General features: G+C 43.8%; 1 protein-coding gene across 2 annotated transcripts in view; it reads right to left on the minus strand.

The window, feature by feature from the left end:
* Window positions 1-26,415, minus strand: part of Dnah7 (dynein axonemal heavy chain 7) — a 209,756-nt gene that overhangs the window by 135,347 nt on the left and 47,994 nt on the right. For both annotated transcript variants that reach the window (XM_087902284.1, XM_087902283.1), the window contains exons 18-22: window positions 24,558-25,243; window positions 22,944-23,130; window positions 11,281-11,474; window positions 9,580-9,778; window positions 3,951-4,091 (exon numbers count right to left, since the gene is read on the minus strand). In XM_087902284.1, coding sequence (XP_087758410.1) covers window positions 3,951-4,091; window positions 9,580-9,778; window positions 11,281-11,474; window positions 22,944-23,130; window positions 24,558-25,243 — 1,407 coding nt within the window. The remainder of the gene's footprint in view (window positions 1-3,950; window positions 4,092-9,579; window positions 9,779-11,280; window positions 11,475-22,943; window positions 23,131-24,557; window positions 25,244-26,415) is intronic.

Consider the following 26,415-nt stretch of genomic DNA (forward strand, 5'->3'; position numbering starts at 1 on the left):
TACTGGAAGGAAATAGATCGATGGGGTGTGTCCTTAAAATGTACACACTTCTGTTCCTCTCTCTCTGCTCTTTTCTTTCTTTCCTTTTTCCTTTCTTTCTTTCTTCATTTCTTCTTCTTCTTTTTCTTCTTCTTCTTCTTCTTCTTCTTTTTCTTCTTCTTCTTCTTCTTCTTCTTCTTCTTCTTCTCCTCTCTCTCTCTCTCTCTCTCTCTCTCTCTCTCTCTCTCTTTCTCTCTATCTCTCTCTCTTCTCCCTCTCTGCTTTTTCCTGAGCCAAATCAAATCTGTCTTCCTCCACACTGATTATCTCAGGCATTTTGTCACAGGGGTGGACTGCTGACGCAGACTGTTCCTTAAAGAGGAGCTTGGCCCCTTGCCAGCCCCTGCTATTTTTCTCATTCTATGGCTCCCTCTCTTGCTCACTCTCTAGCCATGGTGCCAGCCACCATGTTGTGCTGTAACCAGAGGAACCAAAACCAGACAGGGCTGCCTGAATTTTAAACTTGCAGTCTACAGATGGAATAGAACCAAATCTCTTTTCGGTATGAAGTATCTACATTCTGGTATTTTCTTATAACAACAAAAAGGAACAAAAAATGATAATGATGATAACAACGACAATAATAATGATAATAAATAATGCCACGTGATTTGGTTTATTTTGGGCTAAGGGAAGGTCTGAGGAACAGGCTTACTTTGGAGTCTCTCTTCCAGTAGATGAGAAAATTCAAAACCAAAGGAGGATTTATGATGAAAATAAATTAAAATCATTGAAAAACACTGTGTTTGAGGGAATTATCAATATGCACCAGCAGACTGGTGGCCAATTTCTTCACTCTCATAATTTTTTTTTTTACTAAATTTTGCATGCTGAGGAGTTTAATTCAGGTCTGTTGTTAAGAGGCAACAATAACACCCAAAAGCCAGCTTCTGAGGACACGAACAGTTTAGAGAGCTGATCTGGGGAGAAGCCACGTCTTCCCTGAAGATCCTTATCACTTTAATTATTACTTTTGCAAAAGCTCTTTCCTCAAGATCTTGGGGCTCAAACGTCATTTCATTTCTATTATTTACATGAATGATTTGCTAGTAATTTGTTTCTTAAGTAATGAGAAATTAACTTCTGTTCCATCCATGTTTAGCCACGTAAGTGTTTGAATTCTTGAATCCCCTTAGTGAACGTCACTATATTTAAGAGCTAAATGGGTAAAGACAGCTTTGAGCCCCGTCACACACGGCTCATGTCTGTTCTCATCAGTACAGCTCAGCATCTCTTAGCCTGCTTACAGCCTTCATGTTCCACCACAACATAGGTCAAAATTCAAGAGTTGGACACATTGGGTGTACATACTAACTACATGCCCATAGAAATTTTTTCATACTAGAATAATGTATTTTATTGCAATAAAACAATAATGTTAGAATTCAAATTTGGATTAAAAAATGCTAAACTCTAAACTCTTTAGGAACGATGTCATACTATTGAGAACTTAATCAACTAAACTGGAAAAATGATACGATAATGTTTTCAACACATTTTATTCCTTGCCAGCATCTTATAGGGATGCCCAAGGCGACGACCACTGTGTTCTCTGGAATTGTTTTTGCCAGGCCGAGATCCTTCTGTCTTTCCACCCCAGTAAACTAACTCAAAATCGCATTCACGGTTGCAGTGTCCTGAGTCTGTAACAGTGCCGCTCTTCGGCCATTTTAAAGGCCCTCTAATATCTCCATGGCTCCTTCCACAGACAGCGCTTCTTGAGTAGGGGACACAGACCCTGAGGTGCGCGTGAGGTCTGGGCACAGCACTAGAGGAAACTGTGGTGCTTTTAAGCTTCAGGGAACTCTAGGTGTTCGTCGTCGTCTTCCGCCACGCAACCAGCTCATCAGTTTCAAATGCAGGCCACTCCTTCATTAGGAGACCATTGTCAACGTAGAGAATATTAAATGCACGTGGCAGAGACATCCAAGGGACCCCACATGCTTGCCGCTGTCACGGACACTGCCCTCCCTGGCACTCTGGCATCTGAAAACCCCTGACCAGATTCCACACACTTTCTCCTTCCTGCAGGAAAGTGGGCAGCAGGTGAGTGAGGCGGAGTGATTTACGCATGCGCGCCTTCGACCCCCCCCCCCCCCCCCCCCCCCCCCGTTGGGATCCGCGCGCCTAATGAGGACAAGCAGGGCTCTCTAAGGCCAAACTTGCTTAGTTTGCTATGGTGCCCTAAAGTCATATCAAATTCCTCACCAAAAATAAGCAAAAATCTCGCTGCTTTAAACCAAGGATCCGTAACTGCCAGGTTTCGGCTGATCGTATCGGTCAGTTACAGATTGGCTCATCTGAACTCTCACTTCAAATACAGTAAGAGCGTCTCACCGATTAAAGCCTCCCCGTGAGATGGAACCCATACTGCACGCTGGTAATGAGGCCACAATCTGTAGCTAGGTAGGTCATGGCCCCAGGGAAAAACCATTACTACTATTCTGCTAAGTGGGCACAGCGATAAAATGATCCCTAATGAGTTATTGCTGTCCCCAGAGATCAGCGCACAGCTCAGCCACAGAAGCTTCTTGCGGTAGCTGGCAATGAATCCAGAGACCACAACTGGGCAGCATGCAGAGAATAAGACACTCTAGACTCTAGAGTGTTCAGTCCTAAATGGGAGCACTCTCTCTCTCTCTCTCTCTCTCTCTCTCTCTCTCACACACACACACACACACACACACACACACACACACACACACACACAGAGCTAGGGATCCATGTGGAAGGGGGGCAGACAAAATCCCAGCCACGGGTAAAGGGAGGAGAGCACAAAGCCAGCTCTGCCAGCTGGGAAGCTGGGCCTTTGCTTGCTGGGAGAGGAGGAGTCAGTTCTAGTTCCTAGTTCTATGCAGTGGTGTCAGGCCTGGTGTGCAGCTCACACTCCAGGGCAGGCCTCACAACCGGAAGTAAGTAGTCAAGCAATACAAACTGGATTTGATGGGTTAAAAAGAAAATCTGCCCATTTAAACTTCCAGGAAGCACAAAGAGCTCTGAAGGACCTGATACAGGCATTATTACAGGATACGGGATGGAACATGGTTCGTGAAAGGTTCGAATGCCGGAAGTGGTCTCTAACTTGAGCAGGTCTCAAATCTTCAAGGACACAGACTAAAATACACCAAAGAGGCCTTCTTTAACTTCCTCTGACAGTCCCCAAAGGTCAAAGACAAGCCAAGGCTAATAAAGTAAATTTACAAGGGAAACAGGAAAGTTCACTCCAGGTTTTCCTTAGCTGAGTCCGTTCCCAATACAATGCCTGGGGTGACATGGACATTCACAGTATCTGTGATGAATGAAGAGATATTAAACATTCTTTCATTAAAAAAGAAAAAAGAGCATTACACAGAGTGCAACACATAATTTTGACTTTTAAATTAATAGCAGTCATCCAAATAATGTTAAACCCATATGCTCAAATATACTTGACTATTTGGTATTAAGCAGAATTCAAAATATTCATATATTCAAAACCAGTGCATTAAAAATAAAAATGGTCAAAGTAAGTGCAGTGATGTTTTTTTTCTATACAGGGCAGCTTTACTCGGGCCACAAAAGAGGAGTCTATTATTCTATACCCTCCCGATACTTCTGAGTTGTGGGGCTTCCTTGGCCCTGGTACCAATCTACTTGTAAAGTCGTAAAAACGCTTAAACAACAAGACGGGGGATCAAGCCCCCTTGACTCTGACAGGATGCAAATTAACAAATGGTTCAGACACAAATCTTGAATAACAACGTATCTTTATATATATATATATATCTTATATTTAAAACCTATAATTTGTATTACAGCAAAAATGTGTATTTTTGAGCAGACTATCTTCATTATATACTTTCAGATGAATATATTCTTGGTATCACAACCGTTTTCTAAATTCTAGAAAACGTAAGTAATAAAGAGCTTACCTGCTGCCCCTTCGGGATGGCAGTTTGGACTTCTACCGTCCAGAAGGTTTGAGATACGCAGAGAACAGTTTGTCCAGGCCAGTCTCTGACCCAATTAATTCGTTCATTTTTTGTATAGGCAGCAATTGCATCTCCAATCACCTATTTTTTTTAAAAAAAAAAAAAGGTAAAAATGAACATTCTAAGAACAAGCTACCCATTGAAGAGCTGAACTCTTAAACTAAGTCGACTCATTTCACTTCCTACAGCATCCTTATCCAGCTGAAGGACTTATATAAAACCTGTGAGTAAATTAATTCGTACTCGCATACAGGTCGGCAAGTTACATATTATTTTGTCAAGCATTATCAATTTGTATAAACCACATTTCTCAAATTATTTTTTGACTAGTTTTAGTCAAAGATATCCTAGGTACATTTGGGCTGGACAAATCTGTATGATTTTGGTACAAAGTATAAATTCCAGCAATTTCAAAATAAGAGTTGTCAACGTTGTGGCTCGTGATCTTTGTTCAGATAAGCCAGTCCTTCATGCAACCTCATGTGTGTCTACACAGGCAGGCCACACACCCCTCTAACTGCCGCCTGCATTCTAGATCCTAATCCCACCTCTGGACATAGATCTGACATGCACGACAATGATGATGGGTATACGGGACAGATGGACAGATGGACAGGCAAAGACTACAAAGCAGCAAGGTCTAACTTATGTCCTTTGTTACACATTTTCAGTGGACTGATACATCTACTCTTTCTACAAGTTATCATTAGGAAATGCTCTCCTCTGTCATACATATCCACCAAAGGTAGCAACATCCTCTGGGAAGTGACATTGACGTCAGTGTTTAAATTTCAGAAGGGTCTGTCAAAATTAGATTTTCCAGAGAAATATCTAACAACTTAAAATTTTCTAGGCTTCGGGTTTTAGCTGGATATTTATAGAACAAAGACAATGCCAAGAGGTAACTGCCAATAGTAACACTTCTTTTTTTAGACAGTGTTTCTTTGTATAGTCTTGTCTGTCCTAGAACTTGCTCTGAGACCAGGCTGGCCTTGAACGAAACTACAGGCAGGTCAGATGAAAGCAAACAGCTAACAAATGAAAGTAACAATGAAGACACCAGGCACCTCAGACACAGGGCCCAGAGGACCCAAGCTGAAGCTAACCTGAAAGTCTCCTCCCCAAGGACTAGCCCTCATGGTACCAGATGTTGCCATGCAAGCTTCCAAAGGAGGGTAGCAACCAACAGTCCCACCCAGCTATGAGGCCTGTTACCCACATCAATGACCAGCAAGGCAAAATATCCCTCAGGGTGCATGCAGTAGTGGCATGTGTACATTGATAGTAACCAACAGCTCTCTAGTTTAACTGAAGGCTCTCTCAACATGAAAGAAATCATTCCTGGTAGTAAAAACCTAGCCAGCTACCTGGAGCTAGAGAAGCCACCATCGTAGAGGAGAATCTACGACTGCCACTTTACTAAACCAGCATAATCTCTTCCTACACTCTAAACATGGATCCTTATGTTCACCGTAAGTATCAAGTGTAATTCTCACCCTTCAACAAGAAAGCTTCTCTTGTCAGCAAACAGAGATAGAAACCCACAAATGAACAAAATTCAGAGCGGTGGAGCCCTGACCCAGCTAATATATCCACCATATAACTTCTGCACTTAAGGCTCGGAGATCATTGCAGAGGAGGTGGCGGAAGAAACGTAAGAACCAGTAGAACAGGAAGTTTGCTGTGAGATCACATCTCCTAGACATGAAGTCTCACTCACCCGCCCGCTGCTAGACATAACCTGAACAGAACGACACCAACAGAGACACTAACATGGAAGGGAGGAAAAGCCCAGAGCCTCAGCCCTACACAAAGAGCTATGGGCAACAAAGGAAGGCTGTGAGCAGAACAAATAGTCTTCTCCAGAGAAGAACACCTTGACTGATTATCCAAAGCCAAATGATCAGCCCGGAAATCATACATATGAGTAATGTCATGCATTCTGAGCAGATTGTATTTATATATTTAAGTACACACTCATACAACAACAACAATTGAAGAAAAGTAAATATTAGAAAAAATTAAAGAAAAAGGTATTGAATTTTGTTGAATTTTGTTTCACACTGTGAACCCCAAGGTGGGTATGGTGGGGGATAGGAGAGTTCGGAGGAAGAAAAGAAAAAAGGAAATGGTGTGGTAGGTTCTTCTGTCTATGTGTTGCTTTTATTGGTTAATGAATAAAGAAACTACCTGGGCCTATAGCATGGAAGGAGGAAGGCGGAGTCAGAGAGATGCCATGGAGCTGCTGCCAGAGTCAGACATGCAGAAATGTTGCCGGTAAGCCACTGCCACATGGCAATACACAGATTAATGGAAATGGGTTAAATTAAAATGTAAGGGCTAGCCAATAAGAAGTTATAGCAAATAGGTCAAGCAGTATTTTAAATAACATAGACTTTGTGTGGTTATTTCAGGGCTAAGCAGCCAGGAACAAACAAGCAGCCTTTTCCAACAAGGAAAATGATATTATAACCTCAATTTTTCACATTGTTAAAAACAAGGCAATAAAAGGAACAAAGGGTAGAAAAGCACAGGAGAGAAGGTTAAGATGAAGTAACTGTGTTCTGGAAGGACACTGTGGGGACCAAGAGAGAGGCACTAAGATTTGTCAGACAAACAGATTCTGCATAGTTTGATGAGGAGAAACACAGTTATGGGAAGCGTCTACAGTACTCAAGGTAGCATCTACTACACTCATCTACAACATATATATAAAACATAAAATATATAATACATATAACATATATTACATATAAAACACCCTCTCCAGCATGCAGATACACATGATATGCACACCTCCTACTGCAGTACTTATATCTCATTTGCTTATATATTTTACTAGTAAGAATTTACACACGAACAGTTTGGAAAGATGCCCGTGTCCTGCACACCTTCTTGTTACCACATGCTGATGCTGAAGGGACAACCACATTCTTTCCTCTATGCATTCTGCCGACAGGAGCTAAAGGGAGAGCCGAATAGCAATGATGCCCCCGCAGGTCATGTCACCTAACAAGCCCTGTAACCTAATGCTGCCCATCAGCGGCCACTCTGGAATCCGTCTGCAGTGCATACAGCGGTGGTACAAGCAATCGTGCTACTGGCCAGTCTTTATCAAGACTGACCAAGTAAAACTTATCCTCTCTGGCCTGGTGGTCATACATGTTAGTTCTCTCAAGAGAATGAATGAAGCAATCAAGGAGACCAACCCTGTGCAAAGGGACAGTCACCGTACTATAACTCAGAAGAAGGATGAAGGAAAAGGGTCTAGGTCTACATGACATCATGGAATCTGCCTAAATAAAGAGATTTATTTAGGATTATAACATATGACACACAGTGACAGCAGAGACCCTGATTTGAGTTCTCCAATAGGTGCAATGGAATAAGGAAGTGAACCGAGTGCCAGCATTCTTCCGTGGTGTCACAGACTGTACCCCTTAAAACCGTGAGCTCAAAACAAAAGCAAAATAAACAAAACACCCTTCCTTCTTTAAACTTTTTTTTTTAAACTTTTTGCTGTTGTCAAATATTTGGTCATAGCAACGAGTAACTGATAAATTGCCCATTAGACTTTGAATAGTAATTTACCCTCAGTTCCTACTGTCGGAATTCAGCCTTTAAGATATTGGCCCACTTTGAGCATAGTCACGTGTACTATATACACAGATGTAAAAGCGACAAGGATTATGTGGTATTTCTTGTACATTCATTTTTTGTGATCATGGGACTTAGCCTTGTTTCTCATATTATATTCTTAAAGAAATGATTTGATAACAGAGTCAAGAATGAGGCACACTTAGAAATGATTCAGTCTTTACAGACTAATAATAAAAAGCTAGCTGATAGAATTTACACCACTAAAAATCAAAAGTTAACTAAAAAAACAATACCATTAAAAAGAGTAACATTAATTTGACAGACAAAATGCAATGTAAGGTTATGAAACCTTACAAAAGGGTACTGAGAGATTATCTAAAAGGATTCATACTGTTAAAATTGACAATTAAAATCTGTTAAAATTTACAATAAGTTAGCAGATAAAGTATCTCTCCAGAAAGGCAACCTGCACGCCATCTAAATAATATCCAAGGATAAAAAGATATCATCAATAAAAAATGAATACCTTAAAATCACATGTGCAAAGCGAGGGTCAGTAGTTATTTGACTCCAGAAAATCATCAAGAATATTCACAGGTCAAGGGATTCGGGCTTTACTAAAGGCAGTGGTAAAAACTTAAATTGATTTTAAAAAGTATCAAAACTGATAAACAAGGAGAGGAGGTGCAAGCAAAGGATTTCACATCACCAGTACCTCTCAGAGTCAGAGATGACTTACCTAGAGTTTTAGCTACTTATCCTGTTATCACCTCTGACAAGCCAGCAAGTACTCAATACCCAAATGAATACAAAAAATATAAACAAAAATCTATAGGCTTAAAATAATCTTAAAAAAATTAGGCAAGCAGTAGTATCTTATGGCATGCATTCACCACTTGTTAGGGAGTTGGTAAAGACATAGGCTTCGAGCAATAAGGCTACTCCACATGTTGGCTTCAATTAGTCTCAGTAGTCCTTGAAGACAGGCCACAGTTCCAGTGAAAGTGTTATGGGCAACAGAGGCTAAAGTCTTAGAACAACAAGGAAGGCCCAAAGGATTTGAGGCTTCCCAAGATCAAATTCTTGGCGAGGGCTATCATGCTGATCCACAGAGTCAAGCTATTTACAATGAACACATCTTGTTCTTATGCCATACACTGTCCTTAAACGCTTGTGAAAGAATTAAAAAACCAGAAAAAAAAACATAAAAGAGTTAAATCAAATATTAAGGTTAAACAAGGCCCCAAAAAACCTTTCATGACTTTTTACAAAGATTAAATAAAGCTATACAAATAAAAGTAACAGATTTAAAAGTTAGACAAATACTTATTAAATCTCTGGATTTTAAAAATTCCAACTTAAAATGCAAAAATTACTTGGGCCTTTAAAGGTTAGATCAACACCAGTGGATGAATGGATCCTGCATACAGTAAACGCTAAGGCCTTTGACTATAACACTGAGGCTTGGGTAAAAAACAAAACAAAACAAAACAAAACAAAAAACCCACAAAATTTCCAAAGGTATAAAGAGATATCAAAATGTCAAATGCTTTAATTGTAATAGGATAGGAGATCTAAAAATGTATCATAGACAAAGCATTTCTAAAAATGATGTCTCCTCTGGGAATGACAAAAATAAAAGGTCTCAATCTTCTAAATCATGTAAAAGATGTGGCGAAGGCTGACATTGGACCAATAAATGTAGATCAACAAGAGACACACAAGACAACCCATTACAATTGAAAAACTCCTTGGGGGGGGGGGTGGCTCTCGTAGGTCCCCAGGTCAAACGTGATCCAGTCATTCCTGGTCACTGTGGAAGGCATGTCTCACTAGGAAAATTAAAAAATCCAGTGCCTATTGTAAAAAAAAAATACTGTTCTAGATGATAAAATAAACATAAAATAAATATAATCAACAGGTTCCTACCAAATGACATACTGTAGAAGTAGCAGACACAGCCGCTCACCTTGTGGACGGACTTAATCATAACCCTCTCCAGCTCGACCAACCACTTCTCCACCTGGCCCCGGGCTTTGGCGGTCGAGATGGTGTCCACGAGCTCCACGACTTCCCCCTCGCTGCTCTTCATGTGCGTGATATCCAGGGTCTCTGTGAACTCGACCCTGGCAATGCCTTCAAAGCATTTCTTCAGGTGAGGCTGTACTCTGTGGGGGGAGAAAAAAAAATCCAACAATTGATCAAAGAAATACAGCTCCTAACATGTCGGGGTTCTTTCTACACGAATCGCTTGACGTTTGAAAAGGTGTCCAAAGTAATACGTATATGCGTGCTTTCGATAGAGGGGGTTGAAAGACGTTAGCTACAGCGCTCTAATGGGCCTGTAAGCACAGGAAGCCGGTCTTCCGATCTTTGATGGTTTGGACACTCTTGGAGTGGGTTGGTGGTTTCGCGGGCCTCGCCTGCCCACTGTCTTTCTGGCCACTGTGACGCAGTCCGTCTAACAATGGCCGGCGGCACATTTTCATCCTTACATGGGCACGAAGCAGCTGTAAATAAAATTCAGACGGACGTGCGAGCCTACCTTGATCCTAGTCATCTAGACTCTGACATTTCTGCCAAGGCACAAGATATCCAATAAAAAACAAAAACTGTTCGATAAGAACATTTATTCACTGCCTGCTTTACACCAGATTCTTTCCTAAGGACGGGGGAATGAGGAATTAGAAACAAACACGAAAATAAAAATCCCAGTGAAAACCCTTTGCCGCTATGGAGTGTGTGTCCCACTACAGGAGGAGAAGCACTAAGGTCTGCCATTTTTGAGTGGGTCTAAAAGGCCTCCCTCAGTGGTAAACATTGCTGTCTCCAGGAGACAGACAAAGAAGGTGTGTGGACACTTAAGGAATTTTCTAAGCAGAGAGAATGACGCATAAGGGAAGAGGCTGCCCCATTTAGGGAGAATTGCCAGGAAGCTGGCAGAACCCAGTAGACGAAAGAAAGAACCCTACAGCCGACATCCACTCCTCTCCAGCATTCCCTCAATAGCGACAACAGTTAGACTGGGGTTACTATAAAAACAAAAAACAAACAGCACCCACCTAAAAGGCTAGTTATTAATGTCATTCCTATTCATATTGTATTTGAGAATGGCCCATCTCTGAGATCATGGCGAGCCATAAAGCACCATGATGCTGGCTTTTATTGATACAGTTTGAATATAGATGAAAAGATCAGTGTGATGTGTCCTGAAAATCTTAAGAAGAATTTCACTGCAAGGTTCATCCCATTCAGGAATACATACATATTCAGAGTCATTTTATATATTTTCTTTCTTTTGCTTTTGTTTGTTGTTGGTTTTGGGGTTTTTGTTTGTTTGTTTGATTGACTGACTGATTTTGAGACAGGGTTTCTCTGTAGCTTTGGAGCCTGTCCTGGAACTAGCTCTTGTACACCAGGCTGGCCTCAAACTCACAGAGATCCGCCTGCCTCTGCCTCCCGAGTGCTGGGATTAAAGGCGTGCGCCACCAATGCCTGGCATATTTTCAATAACTGATAACTAACTATAATTGCTAATAGTGTTTAGAAGATTCTTGTAGAACGTTTATATAAACATAGTTGTCCATAACTGTTTGTGTTCTAGCCTACCCCAAAATAATAAATTTGGACAGATGAATGCACCGGGCATCCTGGCCCGGACAGCACTTACCGGGTAGGATCTTTAGTCTCGGACAGTATCTCAAGGAGCTCATCATTGGACAAGAAGAAGAACCTGGGGAAGAAGAGGCGCTTCTTTTCCAAGTACTCATTCAGCCCTTTGAGAATGAGCTCCAAGAGTTCATTGGACTTTTTCAGCCTCTCCAGCATCCTCTCGATAGTCACAACCGTGAGGACATGTTTATTCTGAAAATAAAAGGTAAACAGCATTTCGCTCAGTTTCGTTTCTGTTGTTCTGAATGGCACTGTGACCAAAGGGGTGGGGGTATGGGGGTGCGGGGAAAGGATGCAGCTCATCTTATACTTTCAGGTTGCAGTCTGCCGTGGAGGGAAACCAGGGGAGGAACTCAAAATGAAACCCGGAAGCAGGAACTCAAGCTGAGACCGTAGAGGGCGTTGCTTCCTGCCTTATTCCTAGGGCTTGCTCGGCGGGCTTTCTTATACAACTCAGGACCAGCGTGAGCAAGGGTGGCATAGCCCACAGTGGGCTGGACCCACCCACATCAATAATTACTCAAGAAAAGACCCCACAATCACCCCCACAGGCCAGTCGAGGGAGCCCGTTCCTCAGAGAAGGCTCCATTGTCTGGGTGAATCTAGTTTGTGTCAAGTTGAAAAAAAAAAAAAAAAGAAAAGAAAAAACCAAACAACCTACCCTGTGCAGCATGCAATGCAAAATACCGGTTATTAATTGGATTTCTACTTGCATTATACTTGAGATTGTAATAGATTTTAACGATTTTAATGAGATTTTAACAGATTTTTTTTTAGTAGGATGAAGATTATGGGAACTTTTTAAGGTATTTATGTCTAAAAAAATAGTCTTGAATATTGCATGCCTGACAAGTTCTTTCATGTAAAGGTCCTGTTGACTCTATCCCCAGTCATGGTGTTCCCAACTTTCACTGTAGGGAGAAACATTGGAAGAGGGGGCGAAGGGATGGGAAGAAGTTTGGAGACAGAGACTGTGCTATCTGAAGCTCACAGGAAGCGTGGCTGTGAAGGGCGTAGCATCAGACACATCTTCTGTCCTTTATTTTTGCAAGAAAACACTACAAAGTACAAGTCAGCATAATTATTATTTTGAATATTGTTACAACAGGGGACTAACACTAGCCCTGGTTTTTATAAGAAAAGTAAGCGTTTGAGTGTGGGGACGTTCCCTGGAAAGATTATGGAAGTAGCCACCCTGTGTCCTTCTATGTTGTCCCTTCCTAGGGACAAGACTGGGGATCTGAGAGCAGTCAAGCGTCACGGCAGGTGGTTTACTTCAAAGTGACTTGAAATGAATTAAGCATTTTGAAAGAGCTGCTGCTCTGATTGGCCGCTGGTCTCAAGAATTATAACCAAAAGCTAATCTAAAGAACTCAGGCCTTAAAAAAAACAAGTTTACTGCCTTTTCAAAGGAGCTGCACCCTAACCACTGGGTTTATAAAATTCTCATATACAAAAATATGATCTTAGTTTTAAGTAAAACTCGTTTCCTCTCTTTCCTTATGTGTGTGTGTGTGTGTGTGTGTGTGTGCACGCGCATGCGCGCGTGTGTGTATCTATACACAAGTGTGCCTGTGTGAGGAACACGGAAGTCAACTTCTGGTTTCATCATTAGGAACTGCCCACAAGCAGCTTTTCGATTTTGAGTTTGGCCAGGCTGCCCACAAGCCCCGGGTGTCCAGCTGTCTCCGCCTCCCTCCCCAGCAGTGGATCTACGGGGTGCATCACAACACCCAACTGCTCTTGCGCCAACAAGGGCCAGCTCTTTATGCCCCTACAAGCAAACTCTAGCCTGAGCTGTGTGCATCCCTGCTTCCTCTCTGTTTTCCTAGCATGTAACTCATGTATGATCTGAGTCTGTTCTCAGCCTTCCACTTCTGAGCTTGGTGTTCACCAGTAGCAAAAGTACAGTTCTCTCCAAGATAAACTTAAAACTTTTAAGGGGTGGAGGCACTAAAACCTAATAGAAATCTCAATCACACTAAGCTACGAAGCTAATGACAAGTCAGCAGTCATCTTTTAATAGAACAGGCCGGTCCAGGAAGGTCACGTGACATTAAAATGAGCCGGTGAGATTTTAAGCGTAAACACTGAATTTTAAGATCAACAAACTGCTTATTTTTTTGAACTGTACTCAGCCATGACCGAAAGGCAAACCAAAAACATCAGGTGCAAGCTGTTTAATGTATGAGTTTTCTTCTAGGCCTGGAGGTGGGGTTCAGGGCTGAGCCACTGATCTAGCATGCACAGGGCCCTGGGCTCAATTCCCAGCACCAGCAAAAAGAGAACTCGGTTCTTTTCTCAATGTGCTTTCGGTTTGTCCTGTTCTCTGTTTGTTTTTGACCTCAAACTTGCTCTGCAGTCATCCTTGAATTCCCCCATGGGCCTCTCGCTTCTGCCTCCCACATGCCAAGAGTTTTGTGAATAATTAGGTCAGGGCTAAAAAGATAATGCGTTTTGCTTCGTTTTGAATTAGGATGACGTAACTTAGAAACATAACAATTTGGTAAAGAAATAAATAACTACCATCAATAGCCATGTTATCAATAAAGCAAAAGTATGGAACATGTTCAGCAAGAGATTAAGCAAGCTCTGATTTTCATAGGCATTTAATTATAATTCTCGGAAGTTTTTAGGCTTCAAATAGACATTAAAAGCTAGCTCTCCCTCCCTCTCGTTCTCTTTATCTCTCTCTCTCTCTCTCTCTCTCTCTCTCTCTCTCACACACACACACACACACACACACATAAACACACACATACACACACACATACACACACACATATACACACACATACGCACACACACACATACACACACACACACATACACACACACACACACACACACACACACACTCAGACCACAATTTTTAAAAAGTGCAAGTCATACAGGGCAGACTAGCATTCTTAGGCTGACTCTAAAATCCAAAATCGTGTTCTTAGAGCGCCACCTGCTGGAAGAAAATGGGCTTCTTTTGCTTGAAAACAAAAAGGACATACTGCTAACAAAAGTGAACCATTTCTTGCACAAACTGACAATAATCGTTTGGTGGAAACTCAGGCAGTTCATCACAGCTTGATTGTTTTAGGTCTGATATTTGAAAGCATTTTAGATATCAAGAATTTAGATAAACATAGCATTTAGTATAACCGATTTTTGTTCGATGAATATTAAAATCAGTGAAAGGCAGCAACAAATAAGCCTAGGAGCCTGTAAAGGGCACTCAGGTAGGGTTATAGATCGAGCAGCTCCCATCTGGAACGCTTCGGAACAGACATGTCTCGTCGGCCAAAGCTTTGTGGGTTGCATGGTATTTGCTTAGACCTTACTGGTTGACATTCCTAGAGCTGAAAATCAAAAATCCAAAACAAAGGCTTCAGGTTTTGAGGCAACTCAGGCTTCAAGACGGACATGCTGAACCAATTCTAAAGTCCTGAGGTCTACCCAACTCAGCCATATTAGCCCAACGGCTCTGATTCGGGTACAGACTTCCAAATGGTCTGCTTGTGTTGGGACTAAACCAGCAGGAGAGCCATCAGACACATCTTGAGGAGCCAGACACGGTGAAGACAGACTTGGAGAAAGCCAAGGCCCCCAGAGAGAAATGCTGATTTCAACCCTGCCCTCTTTTCCTGTGTACCTGCACTAGACTACATCACTTGTCTAATCTCTGAGTTTTAAAATGAGGAGGGGAACTCGTTCTCAGCCTTGGTGTGGCAACCACGTCAGATGACATGTCTTAAGAGGTCAGTACATGCCTACACCCCCACAGACATACAAAATCACACTTCCTTCCTTCTTCCACATGTAACTGGCAGAGAAAGAAGGAGAGAGAGAGAGAGAGAGAGAGAGAGAGAGAGAGAGAGAGAGAGACCGGGGAGGAGAAGAAAAAGCAATGTTATCCATTTTATTATGCTAAAGTTAACATTGTATAACATCGTTCTTCAAGAAATATATTTTTATTACGTTTTATTTATTGTGGGGAGGGGGCACACATATGCCACAATGCATGTCTCAGTTAAGATCGTTACTGCCAGGCTGAAACCCCGTGGCCAAAAGCAAATTGGGGAGGAAAGGGTTTACTTGGCTTATCCTTCTACATCACTGTTGTCACTGGAAGCAGTCAGGACAGGAACTCAAGCAGACTAGGGACCTGGAGGCAGGAACTGAGGCAGAGGCCGCGGAGGCACACTGTTTACTGACTTGGGCCCCATGGCTTGCTCGGCCTGCTTTCTTACCCAATCCAGGATCCCCTGCCCACAGATGGCACCACCCACAAGGGGCTGGACCCTCTCCCAGCAATCACTAATTAAGAAAATGCCCTGCGGGTGTGCCGATAGCCCTAGCTCCTGGAGGCATTTTCTCCAGGAGGTTCCCTGACCTCTGAGGGGTCTAGCTGGTGCCATGTTGACATAAAACAAGCCAGCACATTGTGCACTTGGAGGTCAGAGCACACCCATGGAAGCTGGTTCTCTCCTTCCACCATATGGATCCCAGGGACCAAGCTCAGGTCGGCAGGCTTTGAAGGAGGTGCCTGTGCCCACTGAGCCATCTTGCTTGCCAGAGAAAATACTTAGGATAAAACGAGAAAAGACCTTTAATCTTGTAGCCGTTATCGGGAACCCCTCGTACAGAGCAGGCGTTCCCGGATGATTTGTTAACTGTTTGTGTGCTGCATTAGACCTGAGGATGTAGAGAACTCAGAGAACACTGGGCCCTCCACACTGTGTCCGACTGTCGAGGGCGTCTCAGCTGAGCACTTAGATACAATAGGTACCTAAGACAAGGTGTTAGGAGAAGTTTAAATACAATACAAAAGTGCTACGAGAAGTTTAAAATTTGGTATGATTTTCTTTGATCTTTTATGTTTCTCATAATTGGTTAAGGAAACACGTCTCTCTCTCTCCCACCCTCCCCGTGTGTGTGTGTGTGCGTGTGTGTGTGTTTCTTCATAAGCACCACCAGTCTGAGTAGTTCAAATGAGAACTGGTGAGTTGATTGACAGGTCCAGGCCGAGTGACCAGGGTATGCGGAGCCTGAAGCTGTTGTTTTTGGCAAATGGAGAAAGATTTCTCGTCTCTGTCAGCAGGAGCTTTACAGGAAATAAAATACGTATATGCTTAGTGGAGTTAAACTCCAACCCTCCAGTAAACTGGAGGGTTACGTTCCTCGGCTTAAACCCCTGGGACAACAGTAAAGACCCCTTAAAAGTTGTGGCACTCAGAGAAGTTAGCCGGGTGGCTGCACAGAACCGTAAGACTCTTCTGACTCTAGGATCTTGATTCCGCCAGGAATGGGTAATCTTTAAGACCCGGACCGTTTCTGGGATTAATATCGATCCCAGGGACCACTTACCTAAAATTGAATTTTCAGATGTTTAATTCACAATAAACTCAGAATTCTAGCAATAATTCCAGGATCAGTCCTGATTTTTTAAACAGAGCTCTCTCTCTCTCTCTCTCCCGCCTCTCTCTCTCTAAGGCCCTGCCTTGGGTGAGCCAGTTCTCTGGGCTTAGTGACCACAGTGTACCAAACAATGATCCGAGCCTCCGTGGCCAGCAAGACGAACACAATAAATAACAAAGATAAAGACTGATATGCGCTCTCTTGCGCCGTCACTACGCTGGGAAGACGCTGCAAACGAGAGGTTTGTGGCGACCCTGCACCCAGTTGCGCGGTCCCTTATTGTCCCTGTGTCACATTCCGGTTGTTCTCATGGTGTTTCACACCTTTATTATCACCTCTGCTGTGGGGATCTGAGATCACCCATCTCTGCTGTTCCCGTGCTGGCATGCTGAGCAGCGTGGCTCAGAACAGAACACACCAAACTGCAGCTTCATCGATCCGGCTGCTCCCCTTCCCCGAGACACAGCAATGTTGAAACTAGGCCAGTTAATAACCTTCTGATAGTCCCTGACCATTTAAGGGGAAATGAAGTCAGTGTCTCCCACTTTAAATCAAAAGCTGGGAACGCAACGAAGACCCGCTGGCAGCCAGGACAGGCTGAGAGCCAAGAGTCCTGTGGCAAACAGTTAGCACGACTGTGACTCCAAAGGCAAGGTTCCAGAGGGAAATTAAAAATGTCCCCACAGTGGACACAGGAGCAGGAAAACAAACAGCTTCATAGCTCACATGGAGAAGGTCCCCAGGGTCTGGAAAGCAGGGATCCTCAGTCACAGCCTTCTCCTAAGACAAGGACAGCCGTGGGGGAAGCTGCAGAGAAAACATTAAGGCTGCAGAGTTTGACCAATGATGTGTGAGCAAAGCCCCCGGGACCTGGGAGTCCGAGGTGGAATGGCCGCTGGCCTGCAGAAGTTGTGCTGTTACCCGGAAGCGATAGCAGGGGACCGGATGAGGGTGGCCACCGCAACCGCAACCGGCTGTTTCAGTATAGATGGTCTTTTGTCGTCGAAGACCTCCACAGCTATGCAGAAAAAAAACCCAGTGACAAGATTTCAGCCGCAAAGAGCAGGCTGCCTCTCTTCCTTCCTGAGAAGCTAATTCTAAGTTGAAACGGGTACTTATTTACCATCCAGAGACCCTGGGACCTTTGAGGATTGTACTACATCTTCTCAGCCCGTGCTCTCTAAATGGAGTAACACAGCCCCAGTGCCGGTGCTTCTACAGCACGCATCGCTTAATATTTCAGCTCACTTTTAAGAAGCAAAAAGATTCCTTTCAAAATGGTATGTTCCTTTACGATACATCTGTTCACCCTAGAGATGCACAGTAAAGTTAATATGTTCATGCCTGCTACCCCAACACCCATCCCACAACCCAAGGATGGAGGGGCAGTTTTGACAGGCAGGTCATTGTTGTAAGACAGTCTGTAAAGGTTCTAGCTGCCGCGGGGACCTCAGTAAAGTACGCACCATGCAGGCATGGACTTCAACCCTCAGAACCCACATGAACATGCCAGTCATGAGTGACAAGCACCTTGATTGCAAGTCTGGGGAGGCAGACGCAGGAGGAGGGTCCCTGGGACTCACTGGCTAGAGGGTGTTTATGACTAAGCAAAGCAGGGACCTTCAGGGACAGACTCCTATTCTAATTTACCTTCAGAAACCTCCTTTCCATTGTTTATAGCTGTAACTTCACGAAGCGGCCAGCAGGCTCAGGAATCTATTCCTCAGAGGAGCATGCTTAGGAAGAAATTAGCCCAAGACTCCATGAATAAGGGTAGAGCCCTGAGTAAAACCCCCGCGATTGCTTTGTTGGGGAAGACAGCCACAGTGGAAGTGAATCCCACACTCACCTTGCCTGCTACAGGTAAAAACAAAACAAAACAACAACAACAACAAAAAAAACCCCTTTCTCTCATCTTCCATGTCTTGGCTGTGTTTATTTTAGCTCTGCATGCACCAGGTTCAGACCCATTGTATTAGGTCATGCCGGTGGGAGATGCTGTCTCAAAAGCTACAGTCTTTAAAGGATGACCTGAGAAGCTGGCCTCGGGCTTTCATATGCACGTGTGCATGCGCACGCACATGCACGTGTGCATGCGCACGCACATGCGCACGTGTACACTCATGTTCGTGAGAACACACACACAAATGCAAAGAATAAACATGCACACAGAGCTACAGAAATGGCGATTCCACTCATAACCCAGGGCCAAGAAGAACGGGAACCTAGAAAGGAGTCGTTGTTCTAAATGTCGTTAGAAAAACATCGGCGCCTCACAGAAGAGACTTAGCCGGTCCTTGGGAGAAATACCCCAACCTGGATAGGTGACCTTTACTGGGTTCCAAACTTGAGTAGGGAGGCATCAGACGTGGAGATAGCAAGAGATCTAGATTCCGAAGAGGTGGCAGGTCACAACACTTTCATGACAGCGCCACCCTTACACAGATTAGAAGGGCAAAGAGCATGGTTTCCGGAGGGGCTGTAGCTCCTAATCGAAGACAGAAGGCTTCCACTGTTGGGTAAAGTTAGCTGGAAAAGTAGGCGCAGGTTCGAGATGGCAGACACCAGTTCTAAAAGCCATACTGTGGGCAAAAAAGTAAAATGCCACGCTGCCAAGGCAAGCGGCCCTGCGAGCTAGAGAGGAGCGAGGGAGTGGCGGCAGGGCCTTCAGCAGCCACCACCCCCATCAACATGGGGAGGCTCCACCAGCAGAAAGGGTACCAGCCAGGCCAGACGCTCTTCAGCATCGCTTGGCCGCCGAGGATTTCTTTATACATTTCTCTCTAGATACCTTCCTTTCATTTCCTTGTTTTTCACAAACTGCAACACATTCTTTTTAAACTCCTATTCCTCTTTAAATTAATTTTGAAAAGTGAATCTACAAAGTGATAGGTTTTATGGTGGCATTTTTGCACGTGTAAGTCATTATTTGTTGTCTAATGCCTCCCCCTCTTCCTTGCCTCCTACCATCTCCTGCTGGTCCCTTTCTTCCTCAAATAATCCTCCCTGCTGCTGCCAGACCACAGGGATTTTATCTTCCCTTCTTATCTCCTCTCTCTCTCTCTCTCCCTCTCTCTCTCTCTCTCTCTCTCTCTCTCTCTCTCTCTCTCTCTCTCTCTCACACACACACACACACACACATACACACACATGTCACAGACAGAAGAAGTCATGTATTTGTCTTTCTGAACCTAGCTTGTTTTGCTTAACACAGTGATCTCCAGGTTCCGCCCTCTCTTTTTTCCCCCTGAAAATGTCGTGATTTAGCTTCTCTTTACAGTGGCGTCAGATTCTACTGTGTATAGGCTACAGAGGTAAGCATGACTTTCATATGCATTAGGAAACTAAAACCATCGGAACACCATGATCCCCCTCAGTAACACATATGGAGATGTAAGTGGGACTCGCTGAGAAGAAGAAAGAAATCAACAGACATGGGAGGGGCACGAGAGAGGACGGTGAGAGCTATGACCAAAACACATTATACACGTGTGTGAAGATCTCATAATGAAACCCGTTAGTATGGTTAATTGATATATGCAATAAAAACTTATAGTACTCGTGACCTGATTTATTACAATATTTTGTGCAATGGTCAGGAGCAGAGCCGGAGATGTCTCTGAGGCATGCTTGTAGTAAGTTAGAAGACAGGAAGAGATGGGACATGAGGTATCAAAGCAAACAGGCAATTTCATTTTAAAATAAAATATCACATAGGTGATATGGGAGCTCATCTCCAGGATACAAAGGTCTTGCTCTGGAGATGTTTAGACAGAACATTCCAGGAAGAGGGGTCTGTCAATTAAACAGCCCGAGGGAAGAATTAGTATGCCTGATAGAGAGAGGAGTAGGGGGAGGAGGAAGAGGAAGGGAGGGAGAGAGGGAGGGAGGGAGGAGGAAGAGAGTGGATAGAGTCGGAGTTATCTGTCTACAGAATGGCAAAGGTGTGGCCCAGCCGGTCCGGATTTCCCACTCAGAGAGTGGACCGCTGACGTGGCCCTGCACAGATGCCTCTCCCTGACACTCGTGTACTCAATCCAGTAAGACAGCGTTGGATTTCAACAGCAAAGGACAAAAGCTTAGAAGCAAATTTGTTCTTATTGAACGAGCTGGTAAAGGGGGCAATCCTGTTTTCATGTCTCAACTCCCTGGCTCACACTGTGCCATAAACCGTATATTTGGACCTAATAAGGAACGCACACTTAGAACGCAACCGTACCCACACACTGTCACCTTCCCTCGGCACAGCAAATGAATGAGTGTCTCTACTTGTATGCGACCATCTGCTTTGGATAAGGTCAATGCTCATAGTAGGACCCATAAATCTCCCGAGTGCCAGGCAGCTGCCTCATTTCCCCCGTAATGGGAGTTCCCAGGAGAAGCAATGTTGTGTGGAAGGGAGCGGAGAGGGGTAAGTTAGTCAGTGTGTCAGTGAATGACAGAGCCCCAAGAAGCCCAGCGTGTGGGAAGAAAAATCTATCTGGTACAGACAGATCGCCGCCCCTCCCCGCCCCATGCCAAAAGGTTCCTGGACAGCACATGGTCACATGCTTACCTTCAAAATTTGGGGAGAATGAGCACAAGATTTTCTCTGAACACAAACACTAAGAATAGGAATGCACAAAGCAGCTCGGGAAAACAGCGACATCATGCAGCAAATGTTAGTGTCACCAAAGCAAGCAGCAGCAACCCCAGAACCCCACTGTTCGCGAGTTGCGCAGATCCACACGGCCGTAACAATCCCGTCTTTCTTCACTGATGCCGTTATAACCTCCCTTCCTAGACACCAAACAATGTATAAAACTCCTTAAAACTACAGGATTTCAAAGGATATTTTCACCAAATATAAAATTTTTTTTTTCCAGGAGTGGTGGTGCCTGCCTTTAATCCTAGCACTCGGGAGACGGGAGCAAATGAATCTCTGTGAGTTTGAGGTCAATTTGGCAGCAAGTTCCAGGTCAGCAAAGCTACAAAGTGAGACTGTGCTTCAAAATATATATTAAAATTATACCAGCGAGATGAAAAGAAATATCTACTTTAAATTTGGGGAAACAATAAAAATTCTAATTAACCATTTCTTAACGAAATTAATACACATTACAAGTGCTTTGCATTGTGGGAAGAAAACTATGTGACAGATTATATTTTGGAACTACATTAGAAATGACTCCGTGCTACACAGTAACTCACCAATAGCTCTGTTAAGTGTGGAATTAATTACAGTGTGATTAATTTTACAGCTTGGTTTGTACATATTTGATTTATTACAAAATTGAAGTAAGCCTACAGAACAAATCCATGTCCATCTTTCTGATAGTGTCCTGTCAAATATATAATTGCCGTTGATAAATGATAGTCAGTATTTAGGACTACAGGATAACTTTGTAAAAAACAGTAACTTTGGATTTAAACAATAAATACACTCATATTATTATTTCAGGTTAGGACATTTTAGATGCAATCCTTACAGGGCATTTGATTAAAATATCAATGGAGAAGCTTGTGTTCTTGCAATAACAACGCCAGCAGCCTTGTAAGTGCATCTTGCGCGCGATGTTCTTCAGTGTGACTGTGCTGTATTAAATCCCTGCTTGGCTCAGGTTCGCCTCTCTGCGTGTTTTATGACTTCCCTGTATTTTGTCTGCATTTATTAGACTCTTTGGATGGACTTCTTGCATTTTTTATTTTTTAAACTCCCTAGGAGAGATGCTCCTGCCTGCGCACCGGACACGTTTGCAGGTCTTTTCCTGTCACAGTGCCTGAGAGGCCAGAGCATGGAGACAGGGTCAGAACAGACGGAGCATCCAGAGAGGGTGCTGGCTTCCTACCAGAGCCCCAGTATAAAACCATGCCAGCAAACGAAGGTCAATGAGTAAACTCCATTCAGTGTTGGCCTCCAAGATAAATCAGGACAAAATATCCATTTTTGATTTTCACGTTTCCTTCTCCTGGAAATTGTAAAATAATAGCCGAAGAGAATGTGTATTGGGGCAAGTAATGGCTTATTAGAAATGTCCATTTTTTAGTTTATTTTTATTTCATGTGCTTTGGTGTTGTGCCTGCATTTATCTCTGTGTGAGGGTGTTGAGTCCCTTGGACCTGTAGTTACAGACAGTTGTGAGCTGCCCTGTGGGTGCTGGGATTGAACCCGGGTGCCCTGAAAGAATAGCCAGTGCTCTTAACCGCCGAGCCAGCCCTCCAGCCCTCGTCCGGCTTCTATCCCACCATCCCGCTTCAGAGAATCTGACCTACTTGCACCACGGTCTTCATCACGTCTCTCCAGGTCTTGTCCACGGCGGTGAAGCGCCGGCCTTCCTCCGGCATCTGCGACATGATGTCGGGAGAGCTGAAGATGGGCTCCAGGTAGAGCCAGGTGGCCTGCACCTTCAGCCACTCGTCCAGGATCTCCTGGAGCAGCAGGAGTTTCCCCTCCCACTCTCTGCAGGATAAGCACAGTGGGGACAAACATGGCGACGTTCAGGGCGGCCAGCCAGGCACGGGCTCAGACAGCACTGCAAACCCGGAGCTGGCCTGCTGCCCCCACGCGGGACGTCGTTGCTCTCATTTCTACTTCTCTGGCTGCATTTGAAGGCAAATCGCCAGGATGTTTTTTTAAATAAAGCCTGTTTCCAGAATAATTACATCAACAGTTAGGCACTTGAGGTCAAAGAATCCACATTCCCCTAAACACAAGGTGGCACGCATGAGGAAGGGGCACTATTTAATTACAGTGGGCTCTCAGCTCATCTCTAAATATCGAAAACTTAACGACTGGAGTTCTTTATGTGTAAATATCACAATTACTCCAAAATTAACGCTCCTATAGCCGCAGTTTTAAAATTTCTCTGCATCTTTATCCATCTTTGCAAAGCATTTCCTTAGCAAATGCGGGGGATGAGGTTAGGTGGCAGGTGCCAGTTCTCCCAGCGGACAAAGGACAGAGCCCACAGATGCTATGTCTGCCAGAGAAACCAAACAAGGAGGCAAACCTTACTAGTCAGTGAGAGACTTGGAAGGAAATAGCTTCATTGGTATATTAATGCCTTACCCACTTATCAGAGAAAATCCACAATTTTCAGTTATTAAAGCAAAGACATGAAAACAGTTATCCTGGCTACCAGGTGCTTTCAAATGTCTTTTCAAAATGCCCCCCCCCCCCGCACTTGTCTGTGAACTGGGCAGCTGTTTTACTTAAGAAGAAGACAGGGCTGCCTCTGATTCCTTCTGGCATTATTTTCTTTTCTCTAATCCCTTCATGATGCAGGAAAAGATATCCACTAGATGGTGATACTCCACCCAGTTCCTACACAAAGGATCTAGCTCTCCCACCCGGAAGGAGAAGAGCCGACCACAGAGCCTCTGACCATCTCTCAGGTGTGACCAGAGGCAGAAATCGTCCAGTCAGCTTCTTTTAAGACCTCCTGGTTTGGCTGCCATGCATAGGGATTGAAACTACCATAGGCTGTCTCTGGGGATCTGTTTGGGAAATGGCATTGTCTTTGGTGTTACATTGTGCTCTCTTTAAATTATGCTTGATCACAAAATTACTTCTTAGAGTTAAAAAAAAAAAGGAAGATCAATGTGTTGACAATAAAAATGAGTATCTGAATGTTATCTAAAAACCTCTCTCAAAAACTATGAACGGAACCCTTACAATAAACTCCACAGGAACCTACACCCTCTTCTGGCTTCCACAGGTACCTAGTTAGACATCTCTCTCTCTCTCTCTCTCTCTCTCTCTCTCTCTCTCTCACACACACACACACACACACACACACACACACACACACAATTAGTCCCCAGAAGAACTTTAGATTGAGCGCACGTGTCTTAGATAACGTCGTATATCGGTCCATATTATTTTACCTCATTTGCTTCTCATAAGGCTTGATGAAGGGCGATCCTCGCATAGTCTGTGTTTTGACAATGTGATCATCCAGCAGCATCTGGATGTCGTCAACCGACGACAAAATAAATGTCCCACTCTCTCTGTAGGGAAGAATGACAAATTCCATTGCGTCCCATTCAGTGATCATCTTATCCATGGCCTTTTCAAGAGAATATTCTTTGCTGGCTGCTTCGCTAATGCTTTCGAACCTGTCTAAAAATGGGTCCAGATTCATGTCTATGAAGGAGAAGACGGTGGAGTCATCGGCTGGCTGCAGGGGGTAGCCAACAATGGCGGACATGGCCTCCCAGTGCCTGGGGCGCAGGCCAGGGTTACAGATCACCTGGATGAGAGGAATGTACTGTTTGAACTCTTCCACCCTTGCTCTTACTTTTTTGGTCATTGCCAGCGCATTTGGAGAATCGTGGAAGGCTTTCTCCAGCTTGTAGAGTCCTCGCCAGTAATTCCCAACATCGGCTTCGACTTGGTCAGGGTTCACCTTGTGATAAGGTCCTTCGGTCCACCCTCTGTGCTTGTTACTAAACTCCACGGCAGTTTCGTAGAGACGGAGATACGGGTTCAGGCCGTCTTGGATCTTCTTCCGTTGAGGATAAACGGATGGGATCCAGCCAAACGCCTCCTCCTCGGCATTAAACTGTTCAATCTGAAAAGAGGGGTGTCGAGTAAGTGATTCTGAAAGTCAGTGGTATTGAAAATGTTAATAACGGTGCTCCCTGTGCCCTAACAATAAATTCGGTGCGTGTAAAGGACTGAGCATGAATCTAGTTCTTGCTTATTTTCTTTTAAAATTAAGAGCCTGTATATCCTTATGGTGTACATATGCATGTATTCTGAAATGAGTAACTCATGTATGCATTACCTCACCCTGAAAAGCTCTCTCAGCAATTTTCAAATACATAATACATAGCTATTAAATATAACTACTACACTATGTTGTAAATCGATCCAACAAATTTCTCCCATGCCACTGAAGTTTGGTCTCCTTTAATCAACATCTCCCCACCCCGACTCCCTGGTAACCATGATTTGATGCATGGTTTCTACAGTCTCGACTCTTTTTCAATTCTGTCACACTATATATCTTTCTGTATCTGGTTTACACACTTAACACATTCCCTCTGGATTAACTTAAGTGATAAATTAAATGATTTACATTTGTAAAGACTGGGTATCATTTCTTTATTTATTTGTGATCATGTTTTTGGGCAATGGTTTATTACATGAGCTTAACAGCCAAGTGAATTTACAAATAGAAGGAAATTTCACCCACTAAGACATAATGAGGATCGGGCATCATTCACTGAAAGACTTTCAGTGCTTTGAATGAGAACATCACTGCGTTAGATGCTGTGGCAAAGAGACCAAGGGTCTGATTCCTCAGAGTTCCTGATTCGGCTCAGGAAAGACATACGTAGGTGGCAGGACAAAGCGCTCATTCGATAATAACTTAAAGTAAAGAGGAGGGCCATTGCAGAACCATAGCCAGGTAGCACGTATATAGCATTCTGCATGCACATGTGCGTGCTGTGCGCCAGAGGTGTGCAGGAGGAGGCAGACCACAGCGCGGGATGGACAGCAAGAAGCGGAGGGAGCATTTTCTCTTAGCTAGTCATGGACTAAGCGGGGACATGGGCTGCACAAGCCACACAATTGGAGAGGGGCGGTTGCACGCATCCATTAACCAGGTGACTTAAAATTCCCATGACCCCAGTTATAAACCAACTTAAAAGCTTATTTCTGCCTTTTTGCGATGAGATGACTATAAACTACTCCACTACCTAAGCAGACATTCAGGCCGTTTCGTGTAAGAAAAGC

The sequence above is a fragment of the Myodes glareolus genome, chromosome 27, assembly GCF_982192425.1.
Source record: "Myodes glareolus chromosome 27, mMyoGla1.1, whole genome shotgun sequence".
In the NCBI taxonomy this organism is placed as follows: Eukaryota; Metazoa; Chordata; class Mammalia; order Rodentia; family Cricetidae; genus Myodes; species Myodes glareolus.